At 44.9% G+C, this 17,137-nt stretch overlaps 1 protein-coding gene across 1 annotated transcript in view; it reads right to left on the bottom strand.

Annotated features, from left to right (window-relative positions):
* The window catches only part of CFAP46 (cilia and flagella associated protein 46), a 1,558,477-nt gene that overhangs the window by 386,503 nt on the left and 1,154,837 nt on the right, over nucleotides 1–17,137 (bottom strand). The window contains exon 50 of the mRNA XM_086922533.1: nucleotides 377–492. Within this exon, the coding sequence (XP_086778659.1) occupies nucleotides 377–492 (116 nt within the window). The remainder of the gene's footprint in view (nucleotides 1–376; nucleotides 493–17,137) is intronic.

Here is a 17,137-nt window from a genome sequence, read left to right as displayed (position 1 = left end):
GAACATTGAGGACGCATGGGTAAGTAAAACATTTTTCCAGCATGTTGTGTTTACCTTTTTGACACACTGTCAGGCACTGTGAGAAACCCACATTGTCTTCAGCCTCAACGCCAGAGCTCTTAACCACATGGCTGCTGGGCGTTTTCCCCCCCTGTGCTGGAAAATGCCATTTTAGTGGCACCATGACGAGCTCAGCTCGTCATCAGCACACAACACCTTTTGGTGATGACGAGCTGAGCTCGTCATCAGCATCGAAAGGGTTAATCATGGCCCATTATAAACAAGACACTGTTAATGAACCATGATTGACAACACATGCAGAATGATAATTGTAAACTTTGAACATACCTTAAAGCATTGAAAAGTGAAGACTTACCAAGAAAAGTGAAACTGTCCCAGTAGTGGCTTCAAATAAGCCTCCATAGCTTGGACCACGTCATTAAAAGATGATGACAGCCTTTTTTGGTCATCATCTTCTGTGGTTTCTGCCTCCTTGAATGTCAAAATAAATGTGAGAAAGGTTAGGCGGCAAAAGACGAGTTTAGCAATTATTACTATTACAGCTATATTTAAGATAAAAATGTCAAGATTAAATTAAACGTCAATTTGTGAAAAATTGTCCTGAAATAGTTAGATGGCGTTTGGATAAATGCTATCAAGATAAACATTGGGATTGCATTTACAAATGACATTTTCAAAGAGATGATACTTACAAGGGAAGATGTAAAATATTTGCTATACACTTCCATGTGCAAGAGACCACATACAAACAGCACCAAACTTAAGCAAACCAGGTGTCTAGATATATAGTCCCCTTCAATAGCAATTTACTGTAATCATTGCAATGCAAGGATTTTTAGTACCTTCAGCATACTAATGTCAAAAAGTGTAGAACTAGTCATGGTCAAGAGCTCACGGAAGCCATCACTGGTAATTAGAGGATGAGATACCAGTACTAAAGTTAACAATCCTACCTGTTTATTTCCCGCCTCTCCCCTTCCAGTTATCAGGTGTCTCAAATTTTCAGGAAAGGAATTTTGTGCTCTGCCTGGCTCTTAAGGAGGCACCGAGATGGCCACCTCGCCTTCAGGCTCTATTTTGTTGACTGGTTGTGCTATTTCAAAGAAGAGCTACATATTCAAATGAACACAGTCTACACTACCTTGTAATTTGTGTCGCTTTGTATATATTTTTTTGCATTTATACATATGCCTCCAGTGGGTTCATGTGAGGCCTAATAATTGTCTTCTGGACAGATTTGGTTTATCCTGGACAGACCCTCTATGGCTCCTTTGTGACATTTGCTTCTTTTCTAGCAATATCTAATATTATCCATGTTCTTTTTATATTCTTCAGTGCTTTCTCTGTGTAACCCTTTCCACCAAGTATAGCTCTATATATTATGAGGTCCAATTTAGGTATCTTCTGCAAGGTATTCTATCTCCACGACTTCTGAGCTTAGAAGCAATTAAGCTCTGCAGCATGAGCAAAAATGAGCAAAAAATGAGATATTCACTAACATTTCTGTGGCAGAACATGGTGTATCAGTTAGGTCGAGGCCTGCCCGTGACAAAGGAGCGTACAGTCACCTTTCGTTGACCTTGAGAACATCGCTATGAAAATGACCAGAAGCAATACTGTGGCTTAGTGTCAATTGTGGATGCAAGAGAATGAAATTCTAATTAATGGTTCACAATTGAAATCAAGATAGATGGATGACATTGCATGGGAAAATTCACCTGAACCTAGCCAACTTTAAATGGTTCATAGCCTGAGTGTAAGGTTTGAAAACCACCCTCTTTTCAGTCAGAGATCAACCAGGTGGTGAAGGAAGACTGGTATCACTTGAAGATGTCCGCAATTTACATATTATGTGGAGCATACAAACGTATATCATTCTTGCAGTGGTATTACCCAGGGTACTGCAGTGGGATCTGTGTTGGCCTAGTAGGAGGTCCTAACAAGTTTAATAGAATACACAATTACAAAGGAAATTATCACAATCCACCAGGCCTATTTAGTTTGATAAGTATGTCTGAATCCACTTTGTTGGCTTAGAAGGGTCCTTAATAAACAGAGCCTATATAGAGGTAGGGCAAACATTCAATGAGTTATTGGAATATGTATTTACTTATGGGCGTTAACTTCTGAATCGTTGATAGTCATCAAGATAATCAATAGAGGTTTGGTGGTTGTGTTCTCTCAACCGTTCACAACTCCCATTTTATGGAACATCAGTCCAATAACTGCCATTCATATTCTTTCTTGCTCTCTTAATTTCATCTGCTCTGAAGGAAATATAGCTGGAAGGTGTCTCTACATTTAACACTTATCACGTGATATCCTGTAAGAACCTGATCTCCGAGCACCTTTATGTAGAGCTTAAGATGGACGTGGAAAATCTAATTTACTTGAGAAATCTTTGAATTCCTGATACAAAAGAGATGATGTGCTCTGTCCTGAGATCCCAAACTTATTGTTGTTCTGAAACGGAAAAACAGGAAACACGATCTATGAATGTACAGAAATGGACAACAGGGCTAAAATCTTACATTTGTTGCAAAGGCGTTAACTATATCCATTACTAGTGACGTAACACATAATGATGCCCTTCCTTGCTAGATATATGATGAGCCTCTGAGATTCTAACACCTCACAGTCAGGGACATGTACATGCCTTAGGATGAATGTAGTGCCTACCTGAATGTGGGGACCTCCAGGCACTGTACATACTCCGGGGCCTAGACTACACTTCCACGGTTTGGAAGGGCTGATAGTGATTAATGCACTTAGAATATGGTTTTGTGACCTAGGTGTGGCCAAGTCAGTCCTAGGGCACACCTAGGCTTTCTGGTGTGGCAGGATTGTGTGTGGATTGTCCTGGTTTCCTAAAAGCATATTCTCGGTTCCCTTTGCATAGCTAGAGAGAAGTGTTTCAGAAATCAGAAAATTCTACCTACTAGGGCGGGATACTTTTGTTTGAGAAATGCACAGTGTTATGTGGTTTTCATTAAATTATTTTTTATGTAACAAAATTCTAATCGTAGTGAGAGGTAAAAGCTTTCCTGGCTAGGCAACCAATCTGACCAGATCAAAGATAGCCTGAAATCCATTAATCTCCTCCAGGGTGCCATAAATGCAGAAAGAGGAATACCACCAGCAGACACAAGAACAGAGAGCCATGACAGGGGTTAGAATACTCATAAACAACTTAGTAATATCCGTTCAATCCAATATCCAGAGCACCAGAGGTCTCAAAAACGAGGACTTCTGCAGCGATTTCACTGTGAAAAGCTCTCACTTTGAGACCGTGGCACCGGTCTCTTCAGAGTGACTTCAGGAATCAAGTAGAGATTTCAATCAAACAATACACAAATGACACAAAGACAACAGTAGAAAAGCTTTAGGTCACAAAACGTGATTAACAGTCACAGATCATGTTTAATTCTAAATGGATCAGCAGAAATTGATTAAACGGGATATGTTGCACCATACTTTTGGCTGGAGACCGCGGTGACCACTCAAAGCTCTGACAATGACCGAAGAATAAGGCACATAGATGTATACCTGGAAACGTGAATGCACTTATATGACAGAACACAACAATTACCACTGCAGAACATCTCAAGTTCTCTTTAAAAATACTGGGTCAGAGACCCTCTTCTTCATGAAGTAAAATGTGGCGTAGGACCTACTACTGAGTATAATATGAAAATGTAACTTGCCAAAAGGACTTCCTAGCCAATATGCCATTACTCAAGGAAAACAAATTTCCTAACATATTTTTTCCACCATGAAATTACTCTACTGTCAGACAAGGCTTCTGTAGAAACATTTACGTAGACTGAGTACATAGATTAGTCGTGTTTCTTGGAGGACCACATGCACTTCTAGTTAGATCACAAGCGCAGCCATCATCGACGTACCTAGTACTTCTTTTAAACCTTATAGGCTCTTTTAACTTATAAGAGATAGACATCTGGCCACAATTGAAGCCTACATAATGGGATGCTCGGCAGAGTCAGGCTGAGATAGATAATAGACCCAGGCATCAAATTAAAAGTGGCTGCATTAGTGAATAAAATAGCTAAAAAGAATCCCTCTCTGAAAATTGGGCAGTTTTCAACTTGTAAAGCTACGCTGCATAAATGTGTTGCAAGGTATGGAAGTTTGCATGGATTTGAGCATGCTGTATGCAATGTTTGTTTTAAAACCAGGGAAATCTGGTCTTGCTATAACCTTACGGGTCCCACACTACATCAAGATACTCGATTTAGTTTTAACAGATGGTATGGAACTGTTGGTTTTTCGATTGCAGTCCTGGAAAGGGACCAGTGGGATGGGGGCGGTAGTATATCATCCACCATGATAAAGTAATACATTGTCTGCACCTCATTACTGGAGACCCTCACCCCGTATATCCTGCAATCCGAGTTCTTTTTTTTTGGTTGGCGACTTTAATCACCATCTAGATGACCCCTCTAATTCAGATACGAAATGTTTGCTGTCAGCCATGGAGTCTCTAGGTCTCTTTCCAAGAATTCATGAACCTACCCATATTGCAGGCTATACCTTGGACAACATCTTTGCAAACATAGGCTTAGCAGTAGAATCCCCCATGGCCACTAACCTGGACCGATCATTTTGCGCTTAAATTCACCTTGAGCAGGGCGGATAGAGGAGGCCAGTCCCATCCTAGAATGAGTCCTCGTAAAGCGTGGAGGAAAGTCACCCCTATGGCATTTAATAAGGCCTTTAGAACCCCCTCCTTCGACAAAGGAGAGGGAAGTGATAATGTCTTAGGAAAATGGGAGGCCTCAATTGGAGACACGCTAAATATCATCGCGCCATGCAGAGTAGTACGTACGCAGGAAAGGGCTGTCTAAGCCCTCTGGTACTCTGAAAGTCTTAAGAAGGAAAAGGCAGAGAAAGAAAATGGAGGAAAACCAAGCGGCCAGAGGATAAACTGGCATTTTCAGTAGCACACAAAGCCTACTTAAACTGCAACTCAGCAACAAGAGACCACCTAGGCTCAAGAATACGGGAGGCAAAGAACTCTTCTAAGGAGCTCTTTATAATACTCAAAGAGTTCACAAACCCTAAAGCTAACAGTCCCTCTATACCCCGACTCAAACACTATGTGATGACATAGCAAATTATTTTAGGGATAAGGTAGACGATATATACAGCTGTCTAATGGCAGGAGCAGCACTGAAGAGGTTGGCTCCTCCGAAGAGAGACCCCACACTACCTAGACTCAACGTTTTCACAGCTATTACCACAGAGCAAGTGGTAGCAGTGTTGGCACAAACAAAAATCAGGTGCCCCCTCAGACCCGGCGGTGTCATTTACAATGTAACATCTCCCTGGCTATGGCTCTATTTCCCAGGAAATGGAAAAAAGCGCATATAAAACCTTTGCTGAAGAAGACTCTGGCAGACCCGGCGGATCTTCAAAATTATAGACCAATCTCCCTCCTCCCTTGCAGTTCGAAGGTCATGGAGACATTGGTAAACAAACAACTCACAGGATATCTGGAGCAGTATGGGTTATTGGACCCCTCGCAATCAGGTTTCCGTGCAGCCCATAGCACGGAGGCAGCACTGGTGGAGGTCATGGATACGATCAAGGTGGCACTGGACATAGGGACGCCCACCGTGCTAGTGCTCCTTGATCTATCGGAATCTCTCATCGTGTCCTGTGGGACAGGTTAAAGGAGATTGGTGTTGAAAAGGCTTGGCATGGACGTGGCTGCAGAACTTTTTTTAAACAACAGAGCACAATATGTCCAATTAGACACATTCGTCTCTCAGACCATCACAGTAGACAATGGGGTCCCGCAGGGCTCCATCTTAAGCCCCACATTATTCAACATCTATGTGGCACCACTGGCCACCGTCATAAGATCTTGCGGTTTTGAGACAATCTTGTACGCCGATGACACGCAGGTGATAATCCCCAGCTAGACGGACCCAGCGGAAGCCAGAGCAAAGTTTAAATCTTGCAAAATAAGAAATTGCCGCTTGGATGAGCGAGAATCTTCTGCAGCTCAATTCCAACAAGAAGTTGATCCTTCTGTTTAGAAAGGCAACGGAATAAATGGTTGTCGGACTAGTGGCCAGAGGAATTGGGGGTGGCACCCAAACCAACCACTCAGGCATGGTATTTGGGTATCCTGTTTGATAATAAGCTTTCAATGGAGGAACACGTAAAGTAAGTATCGGGCACATGCTTTTGAAGAAATCAAGAAAGGTTCCTAGGGGTCCCACTGATACCTGGTCCTTTTAAACCAACAAAGAAGAAATTGGCACAGAAGCTGAAATATAAAAGAACATCTTTATTAACCTCAAATGGGTCAGACTATGTCACACAGAAGCCTTAGCAACTGAAGAGTCAGTCTGAGAAGTATAGAAAACTGGGGCCTTATATATGCTTAGGGTTACATAGTCATCAAAAGACCAAGGGGCAGTCCTGGCTCATGTAAGCATGCACAACAAATGACTAAGATTGGCATACTAGATCTGCTTGCTCAACAAAGTGGGAGGAGAGATACTTCTCCATACAGCAGCAAAAATAGCCTGACAGTTACACTAGAGAAGCATGTGTGAAGGTGGAAGATGCTAAATATAGTTTGTTTCTAGGCAGATTACAAGAGTAGTCAACACTGAGGGAGGACAGAGCACATGGCAGCACATGGCAAACAAAAAAAAAAAAACTAAAATGGCTGCCAGAAATATAAAATGGCTTTCACAAAACGGATAAGATAACTTCTAAATACAGGATGGCTTCTGCTAGTGCCAACCCATTGCTGTCAATTTACAACACTTTGGCATCATGAAGATGCTGAGGAAGATTTTCCCTAGGATTCCTCTGGAGGCCAGAAAGACCCTAGTTCAGGCACTACTAGTTAGTATACTGGAATATGGGAACACACTACTAGTAGGAATCAGGGAGGACCTTGCATCTAGACAACAGGTAGTGCAAAACACGGCAGCCAGACTGGTCCTCAACAAACCAGTACATACCCCTTACCGACCTCTTTTGCAAGAACTACACTGGCTGCCCATGAGGAAGAGAGTAGTGTTTAAGCTCTTGACTTCGGTGTTTGTTTTTTCGCCGCACTGTTACCTGCCATAGACGCTGGGCCATTCCCGGGACCAAACCCTCCTCGGACACAGATTTCTTGTTGCCTGCAAGGTCGCCAGCAATCCCGCTTGCCGTCTCCTCCCGCCGCCGCAGCTCTAACACCTGAGCGCGACCGCAGTGGGGGGAGACCAGTGGTACAGGACTGCAAAATCCAGGGTCCCTAGCGGCTGGAAGCCGCGATTACCGGCACCAGGAGGTGCATAATTTACAGGCAGCCCGGGCGGAGCGGGGGACCAAATCCTGTTTGTTTTTTCGCTGCACCGTTACCTGCCATAGACGCTGGGAGATTCCCGGGACCAAACCCTCCTCGGACACAGCATTCTTGTTGCCTGCAAGGTCACCAGCAATCCCGCTTGCCGTCTCCTCCCGCCGCTGCAGCTCCAACACCTGAGCGCGCCGCAGTGGGGGAGAGACCAGTGGGACAGGACTGCAAGATCCAGGGTCCCTAGCGGCCGGATGCCGCGATTACCGGCGGCAGGAGGCGCATAAATTACAGGGCAGGCCCCGCGTCGCGGGGCGCGCGCGGGCGCTAGGCCGGGCTAAGCCCGGGCAAAGGGCGGGCCCTCTGTGGCCCTCAGAGGCCAGAAGAGGCCGGGCTGGGCCACACCCCTTGGCAGGCCTCTTCCACCTTCCACCCGGACCATTTGCATTGTTATCAGGTCTGTGATAAAAGCATATTAAACTGCCTAAATATTTGTTACATAGCAAATCCCGATTAAACGTTTATCATGGGGAAAAGAACACCGGCAGTGTCTAGGCCAAAAGACGTGCACAAAATGGCAGTAACAACTTCCACCACCCCGCGGCCAAGTTTGACCGCCATTGATAAAATGCTCCAGAAGACCACTGACGTTGTTGCAACAGCCATCCAGGATACCGAAAGGCGCTTTTCGCTTCCACCAAGCTTGCCCCCTCTTCTGAACCAAGATAACTCACTGGATTCTCTACTTGCCGCATCCTATGCAGGACTTCCAGGCACAGACTCTAATGAAAACTGCATAATTGTGGACACGGCCCCCCCGGAACATTTTACCACAGGTAGCAGGTTATCATCAACTCCCACTATGCTCAGGTCTGATATGAACATGAGTCAAGACTCTTGTGCACCACTGGCCAATGATCTGGCACACCTAGATGGCAATGACCCATGTCCGGATCTTGACATATCAAATACTGAGGGGGACAAAAGCAACAGTATTCCTGTGCGAACCAGGGGGCAAAAAGCTAAGAGAAAACTGAAACATCCAGACACTGAGCTATCGCCAAAAAAACAGAGAAACAAGGGTGGGCGCAAGCAACGTCGGAGGATTTCTGCTTCTGCAGAGCGGAAAAGGGATAAGGGGGAAGATCAATTTAACGAAATAGATACCCACACCACAGAAGCTAGGGCAGCGATGGGGAATGAAGGATTCTGGGGGAGGATGGAGACCTTACTGACTACCCTTTTAGGGCCAATCAACCTACAAATCCTAAACATGGATAAGAGGCTGAGAGTGTTAGATGATCATGTAACAAAACTAGGCATAAGGCAGACTGTAATAAAGAAATCCAACGTGGGGATATTAAGTGGAACTAAGGCCAAAAATAATGGGGCTAATACAAACACAGATGGTCACAATAAACTTACTCCCCAGATGCCAATAACATGCACAAGCAAAAATCTACCTCTAGCCAAACATGCCCCTAATTCTAACACGACTAAGGTAGCTAGTTTGGAAGGAACGGAACAAAATGTTGATAAAAGTAAAAGGGTCCCAACCAGACAAACCAAGAATGATGCCCAAAACCGTCCAACCTGAACTAAACACGAGGAAGATTCCTACCCGCATCAGCCTGCCGCCTGAATGCGGGGCGCACGTGTTGGTCTTAGTCAATGTGCCCAAACTAAGCAATGACCAAGAGGAAAATCCCATTACTCTTAAAAACAGGATTCTCCATTGGCTATCTATAAATTGCAATTTCCCAATGGAAGGAGCAAGGGAGATTATCCAAACACAAAGAGTCGGGTGGGTGGGCCCGCTTAGAAAAAAGTTTGAGGGGATTGCATAGTTATACATTTCAGGTCCCCTCAATGGGCTAAAAAAAAAACCTTGCTAATGCCCCACTGCCCTCACATTGGGAATTTAATACGACCTTGCTTCCTCTGGGCTACTTTTACAGAAACCTAGCCCCAAACTCTAACCCCGGGAATAACCCAGCTGTGTGTTATCAGGATCCAAATCTTGGTACTAGGAACAAACTCCCATTGCACCAACTGAATCAAGACTTTAGCTTTATGAACGGCCCTGCCCAGTGCCACCAGGCCCTCTTCCCAGGACACCCGATGCCACACCCATACTTTCCCATTATGCCCCTGCACAACCATAGTGAGAGGCCGTATCTAAGTACAAATTTAAACCGGAACTTGCCTCAGAATGAGTTGAGGTCCATATATAACATCCCAACCTATAACCGGTTTGAACATGCCTTCTCAAATTTAGAAGATCAGGACTGACTCGGGAAAAAGAGAGGTCAAGAAGAAAGTAATGACAATGAGGAACATTCATTACCAACACTAGCCAACATAACCCAGGAAATAGTAGCGCACCACCACACTGCTGCACCTATAGCTACACAAGAGGATGTATCTCCTACACTAACCAACTCTAAGCGGAGTATAGTTATGAGCGCTAGGAGCAAGTCAGTTAGCCACACCAACCATTGTGACTTGTCAATCCTTAGCTGGAATGTAGAAGGGTTAGAATCAAGACTGTCAGACCCACAATGGGTCCAGCTATTGGATGGTAAAGACATTATCATGTTTCAGGAGACATGAGCTGTTGGGAATCTACATATAGAGGGCTACCATTGTTTTAGTGGGACAGCCCCTAAGCCTGATTTTGGACGCGCAGTGGGAGGCTTGTTCGTTGGGATCAGAATACTGGCCAGTGGTACAATCAGAGACTTATCAAGAGGGAATCCGAATATACAGATCTTGGAGTTGAAGCGAAAGACCCGGATTTATTCAATTAACTTTTATAATAACGATTTCTATTCTGTACCCAACAAGAACTTTGAAGCACTCTCTAAGACGTTACAAAATCTTGAAACCAGTTTAGCAACTGAGGAGGAGATAGGGATTTTAATCGGGCGGGACTTTAATGCGAAAATCCCAAAGAATTGCTGGACTGAGGATAGAAATCACTTAGATCAAGCTGAACGAAGGGGCATTGAATTAGCTAACATATTAACTGAGCACACTCTCAGCAATGCTATGGATACAAGTCACACTCCTAGCATATATCATGCTCCCACGTTCAGAGGCAGAGACTGCTTCTCCACCAGTGACTTTATCTTTATGCCACCCCCCCCCCCATTTATTAGACAGCGTAACAAAATTCACAGTGACGGAAACATCTTTTGGCGATCATAACCCCCTCGAAGTGACTCTGCAACTAGGCCCTAGACAGGTATATGCTAACTTAAATGGCGCAAGAGACATTACACCCTTGGGTGACGGCCTGCGATTAAAATGGAGGGGAGTTGACAGTAGGTCAATATTGGAAAGTGTAAAAAGGGAATATCCCCAGTTAATCAACTCTTGTTTATCCATGATTGGGAACTGTCACAGGATAATCACTGACTTTGGTAAACTGTGTCTAGCCATAAAAACGTCAGTTCCCTTGCCAAAGGAAGGGAAAGAGCCAAGGTGGCTTGATTCTGTATGCTCACTAGCAAACAGGGAATTGCGCAGGGCATTAACCATTAAACCAAGGCGCATAACGGAGGTGCAGGCAGCCAGGAAATTTTATAAACTTAAAATAGCTGAAAGAAAGGTTGCATTATTGACAGAACAGTGGGAGTCGCTGGTTGGAAGTGCAAACTTGAAAAGCAGTGGCCCCTTCTGGTCAGCTGTTAGAAAAATGCAAGAACTGGGCCAACAATTAACCCCTATCAGCTGCAATATAACCAGCAGCTCCTGGGAGGCCCATTTTTCCAAAATCTATGCCGCACCATTTGAGGAATCAACTAGCTTTGCCCCTGGACAGCTCCGCGGCTTAGAGATCGATCTCCATGAGGTGGAAATAGCTATCAAAGAGAGCCTTGGAAACAAGGCCCCAGGTCCTGACGGACTGTCCATAGATATAATTAAGCATAGTTCGGATCTATGGGCACCAATTCTCCTTAATGTTTTTAATAGTCTGCCAACAGTGCCCATGCCCACTACCTGGGCAACTAGTACTATAGTCCCAATTTTTAAAAAGGGCGAGAGGTCGGACCCAGTGAATTACCGTCCGATCTCCCTTTTGGACAATACTTTAAAAATCTTGGGGCGAGTAATTTACAATAGGGTGGTAGAGTGGACTGAAGATATGGGTCTATTGCACCCGTGTCAGATGGGATTCAGGAGCAAGGTGGGGACGGTTGAGCAATGCCTGAATTTAAAACTGATGATTGATAAGTATAGCGTTGCCCGATCGTCTCCTATTTACCTTGCGTTTATGGATCTTTCATCCGCCTTCGTTCTAGTGAATAGATCTAAACTATGGGCAATCTATCTGAATTATGGACTGGATGAGGCTCTTGTTAACTTCCTGGCCTACCTCCACACTGATCTGAAAGCACAAGTTAGGATTGGGATGGGTGGAGAAGTATCTGGACCTATCAACATTGGCAGAGGGGTAAGACAGGGGTGCGTTTTAGCACCCCTGTTGTTTATTAATTACATTAATGGTTTAGCCAAAACCCTAAAACAAGTGACAAGTGGTGTACCAACAATCCAGGGGCAACCATTGCCTGTTTTATTATACGCAGACAATGCGGTCCTCATGGGCCGAACACCAAATGCCCTCCGTTTACTTGTTAAAAGTTTCGTCCAATACATGGAGGGCTTAGATCTGCGTGTAAATTTTAAAAAAATCTTTTATTATGCCATGTGGACCCGGGAAACGAAAGCTCAACACCATACATATAGGGACAGATAAATTAGAATCTGTAACTACATTCCCGTATTTAGGGAAGGTTTTCGCTGCGAACGGCTCATGGAGTAGGCACTCGGCCCACATCATGGGCAAGTTCTCGAAAGCCACCAATTCTATTTTGAGCTTGTCCCGTCCAAAGAAAATAGGTGCGACTAGAGCTATTTTAAAAATTTTTAGGTTACAGTGCTTACCTGTAGCTACATATGGGGCTGAGGTCTGGGGTTTGGGGAAAAATCCAAGCATCCAGCGAGAAGAAGGTCGATTCTGTATAAAAATACTGGGTGCCCCAATCTCATCTTCCGAATTCATTTGTCACGAGGAACTAAACCTCCCCTATGTATGTGATTTTATTAGAACTAGACCAGCTCTATTCTGGATTAGGATCTGGAGGAATAATTCAGCCACTCTAACGCAAAATTGCCTCAAATGTGACCATGGCATGGCGATCCCCTGGCTTGCGGGAGTCCTAAAAACATTGAGCGCCGTGGACAGGGGAGATCTTTTCTCCGACCCAAGCAAGATTGAGCCCAAATATAAAATTGAGGTCAAACAAGCACTGTATGCACTTTATAACTCTGAACGAATGGAAAGGGAAATCCTCAAATCAACTGTTGTGAGTTATATGAGGAATTAATTATGTAGGAGACCACTTACACCCTACCTCACTTTACCCATGACTAATTGGGAGAGATCACTGCTGTTTCGGCTAAGGGCGGGTTCAGTGAAATTCCTACTGGGCTTTCCCCTGGGTTATCAACACACAACACATTACAATCTATGTCCGTGTGATGGTATTAGTAAACAGAATGATTTGCACTTTCTATTCTTCTGCAAATTTTATTTAAAATATACTAATTGTTTTTTAACTCCTTATTTTAGAAAACAAAGACCCCTCTCGTTAGGGGAGTCCTATTCAATGTTGCTTTCCCTGGACACAAATGAACTAATTTATCGCACTAGCACTTTTTTGAGACTTATAACACGTGTACGTAAAATGATGGAAAACCCCTGAAAATAGTCTTATGAGAGCTGTATTCGATTTTTTAATAATTATGAATTCTGTAACTTGGATTTGTTATGTAATTGAACTGTTTTAATGTGGTACTTTTATGAATTTTATGAAATTCGAATAAAGGTCTTTTGAACTTGAACTTGAACTTGACTTCGGTGTTTAAAACACAGCAGGGGATTGGCCTGGTCTACCTAAGGAAGATGTTAGTGCCCTATATAACTGCTTGTTTACTGAGACCTATCAATCGTAATTTACTGCGTCCCTGTAAAATCATGAAAGTTAAAATGGGAGAGCGCGCATTTTCACATCTAGCCCCGCTCCATTGAAATCGCTTGCTGGACGAGCTATGCGCCTGCAAAAGTTTGGGGCAGTTGAAGAAGCAGTTAAAAACCTGGCTGTTCTAAATCGAAAATGTTGTCCTAGCCTTCAGCACTGTGTAGCCAAAAGCGCTGAGAGATCCCTGTGGGGATGATTCGTTGCGCGATACAAATGCGAAAATAAAAATAAAATCAACAGAACAAATCTGCCCACCAGACCATAAACAGGCCCACAAACAACCAAAGCAAGCATTTGCAATACAACAGATCTCAAATTTACTTGAGTTTGATCTATTGGCATTGTAAATGACAATGCATTTTATATTGTTTTGGTTTTAAAAATATAAATAAAAGGCAATGTTATTTACAATGACAGACTACCACAACTTGATCAGAACCACCAAGAGGACCTTCATCCACAACAAGATCCTCGCCAACTCCACCAACTCCAAGGAGCTCTTCAGTGTCATCCAAGAATTCACCAATCTTTGCAGCAAATCCACAGACATCACGCAATCCCAAGACCTCTGAGACAAGCTCGGAACTTACTTCCACCTCAAAATCAAAAACCTCTATGACAACTTCAGCGCCCAACAACAACACGCCACAGCCGCCCTGCCCCTAGACACACCAGCCAGCCCACCATCTCCACCGAGACACCAATCACGGCTGTAGACACTGCCTCAACCAAGAAAGGCATCCACTCAGGGGCCCCCACCAACGCCTGCCTGCCACACATCTACCACAGAGCCGCTGCTGCCATCGCACCCGAACTACAAAACACCATCAACACCACCTTTAAAAACAGGCACCTTCCCAGACAAGTGGAAACGCTCAGAAGTCAGGCCCCTGCTCAAGAAACCCACAGCTGACCCCACTGACCTCAAGAACTACTGGCCCATCTTGTTCCTCCCCTTCGCGGCAAAAGTTGCAGAGAAAACTGTCAACAGCGAGCTGACACGTTTAATCGAGGACAAAACCATACTCGACCCATCACAATCAGGATTCCAAATCAACCACAGCACCGAAACAGTGCTAATCACTGCCATAGACGACCAGGGCCACTCAGCAGCCTTCATCCTCTTGGACCTCTCAGCAGCCTTCATCACCGTTTCCTACTACACCCTCCTCGCCAAACTACACAACGCCGGCATTCAAGGAACAGCCCTCAAATGGATCAGTTCCTTCCTCACCGGGAGAAGCCAGAGAATCGGACTGCCACCCTTCCTCTCTGATGCCACGGAAATCACCTGCGGAGTCCCAAAGGGGTCATCACTAAGCCTGACACTCTTCAACATCTACATTGCCCCTCTCGCCGCCATCGTCCAACAACAGGGCCTCAACATCGTATCCAACGCTGACGACACTCAGCTCATGCTCTCCCTAACCAAAGACCCCACCAACGCCAGACTACATTTCCAGGAAGGAATGCAGGATGTAGCGACCTGGATGACCAACAGCTGCCTAAAACTCAACGCCGAGGAGACGGAAGTCCTCATACTCAGTACCACCCCCTCAGCATGGGACAACACCTGGTGGCCAACCACCCTTGGAAGTCCACCCACCCCCTCGGACCACGCCAGAAACCTCAAAATCATACTAGACTCTTCTCCCACCATGAACCGACAGGTCAACGCCGTCACCTCCAGCTGCTTCAACACCCTCCACAAGACATTAAAATGGATACCCACTGAGTCAAGGAAGACCGTCACCCATGCACTCATCATAAGCAGACTGGACTATGGAAACGCACTCCACGCCGGCATTAACAAGGAAGGAATGCAGGATGTAGCGGCCTGGATGACCAACAGCTGCCTAAAACTCAACGCCGAGAAGACGGAAGTCCTCATAGTCAGTACAACCCCCTCAGCATGGGACAACACATGGTGGCCAACCACCCTTGGAAGTCCACCCACCCCCTCGGACCACGCCAGAAACCTCCAAATCATACTCGACTCTTCTCTCACCATGAACCAACAGGTCAACACCGTCACCTCCAGCTGCTTCAACACCCTCCGCAAGACATTCAAATGGATCCCCACTGAGTCAAGGAAGACCGTCACCCATGCACTCATCATAAGCAGACTGGACTATGGAAACGCACTCCACGCCGGCATCAACAAGTCCCTACTCCGAAAACTCAAAATGATCCAGAACACCACTGCCAGACTCGTCCTCGACAACCCCCGGCATGAACACATCAGCCACCACCTTCGAAGCCTTCACTGGCTCCCTGTGGAGAAAAGAGTCACCTTCAAAATCCTCACCCATGCCTACACAACACCAGACCCAAATACCTCAACGACAGAGTCAACTTACACGTACCCAAGAGAAACCTCCGATCCTCGAAACTCGCACTAGCCGAATCCCCGTGCATCCACAGAGCCAGGGCAGGTGGAAGATCCTTCTCTCGCAAATCCTGGAACGAAATCCCGGAAAACATCAGACGTGCCTCCTCCCTGAACACCTTCAGGAAGACCCTCAAGACCTGGCTGTTCGGCTAACAGATCTGCAGACCCCCCTTAGAGCCTTGAGACTGTTACTGGTGAGTAGCGCGCTTACAATTCACTGATTGATTGACTGATTGATTGATTGATTTACAATGCTAATAGCTTAAACTCTCGCAAATGCAAGACCTATTGAATTCCAAATGCTTGTTTGTACTAGCACTCTATGAAGTGCTTTCACTTTATAGGCGGCCACAGACCTTTTCTTAGACAGCCCGCGTCTAAATAAAGGTGTGCGCCTGCCATTAAAGTGAAAGCATGGTATGGGGCGTTTTTACAACAACAAAAATTAGTTTAAGTAGTCAAACAAACTTTTTTTATTGGTAAAAGTGCCCCATGCCATGCTTTCACTTTAATGGCGGCCAAACCCCTTTATTTAGACGCAGCACATGTACAAAATGGTGCGTGCCCGCCATTAAAGTGAAAGCGCTGTATGGGGTGCTTTTACCAGAAAAAAACTTTTATTTGTCAAGTTGACATACAAATGTTTATTTTTTTTTTTAAATCACCCCATGCAGCACTTTCACTTTAATGTTGGCCAAGCCCTTTTCTTTAAGATCAGGCTCGTCTAAAGAAAGGTGCAGCCGCCATTAAAGTAAAAGCGTGGTATGAGGCGCTTTTAAAAATAAAAAGCATTTGTTAAGCAGCATTGCTTGTGCAGAAGCGCTGTACAGGGAGCATTTTTTAAAGATAAAGCGCAGCCTCATGAAAACAGGACGGGTTAGGGAGAGCGTGTCAAGCCTGCAAAAGCAGGTACATTAAAGACATTGAAGAAAATAGTGCTGACAGGCTGTAGCTAAAACAGGATGTGTAACAACACAAGTAAAATGTCCAGCCCTCATAGGAGGTTACAAATGCAGACAAGGCATTGCTAAGGCAGGACTAACAAGCCCATAATGAATCAGAAGCAACCATTTAGAAAGGACACTACAAGGAGCCAATTATAAAGATGGGCGGAGAGTGGGCGGAGCTTCAAGTCCATACCTGAATAAAGCATGCCTCACAGGCCAGCGCATGAACCGCCCAGGCTCTAAAAACGGCCCACACACTGACAAGTCAGCCCAGCCTATGGGGCACAGCCTGATTGCCATATAGGCCATTCCAACCTTGATGCCCTATGACCCCAGGATAACAAGGGCTTGGTTATTCCTAGGAATGGATCCAATTTATAATTAAGTAGGTCAGAGGAGTAAC

The sequence above is a fragment of the Lissotriton vulgaris genome, chromosome 5, assembly GCF_964263255.1.
Source record: "Lissotriton vulgaris chromosome 5, aLisVul1.2, whole genome shotgun sequence".
Classification (NCBI taxonomy): domain Eukaryota; kingdom Metazoa; phylum Chordata; class Amphibia; order Caudata; family Salamandridae; genus Lissotriton; species Lissotriton vulgaris.
This window is presented reverse-complemented; position numbering and strand designations above follow the sequence as displayed.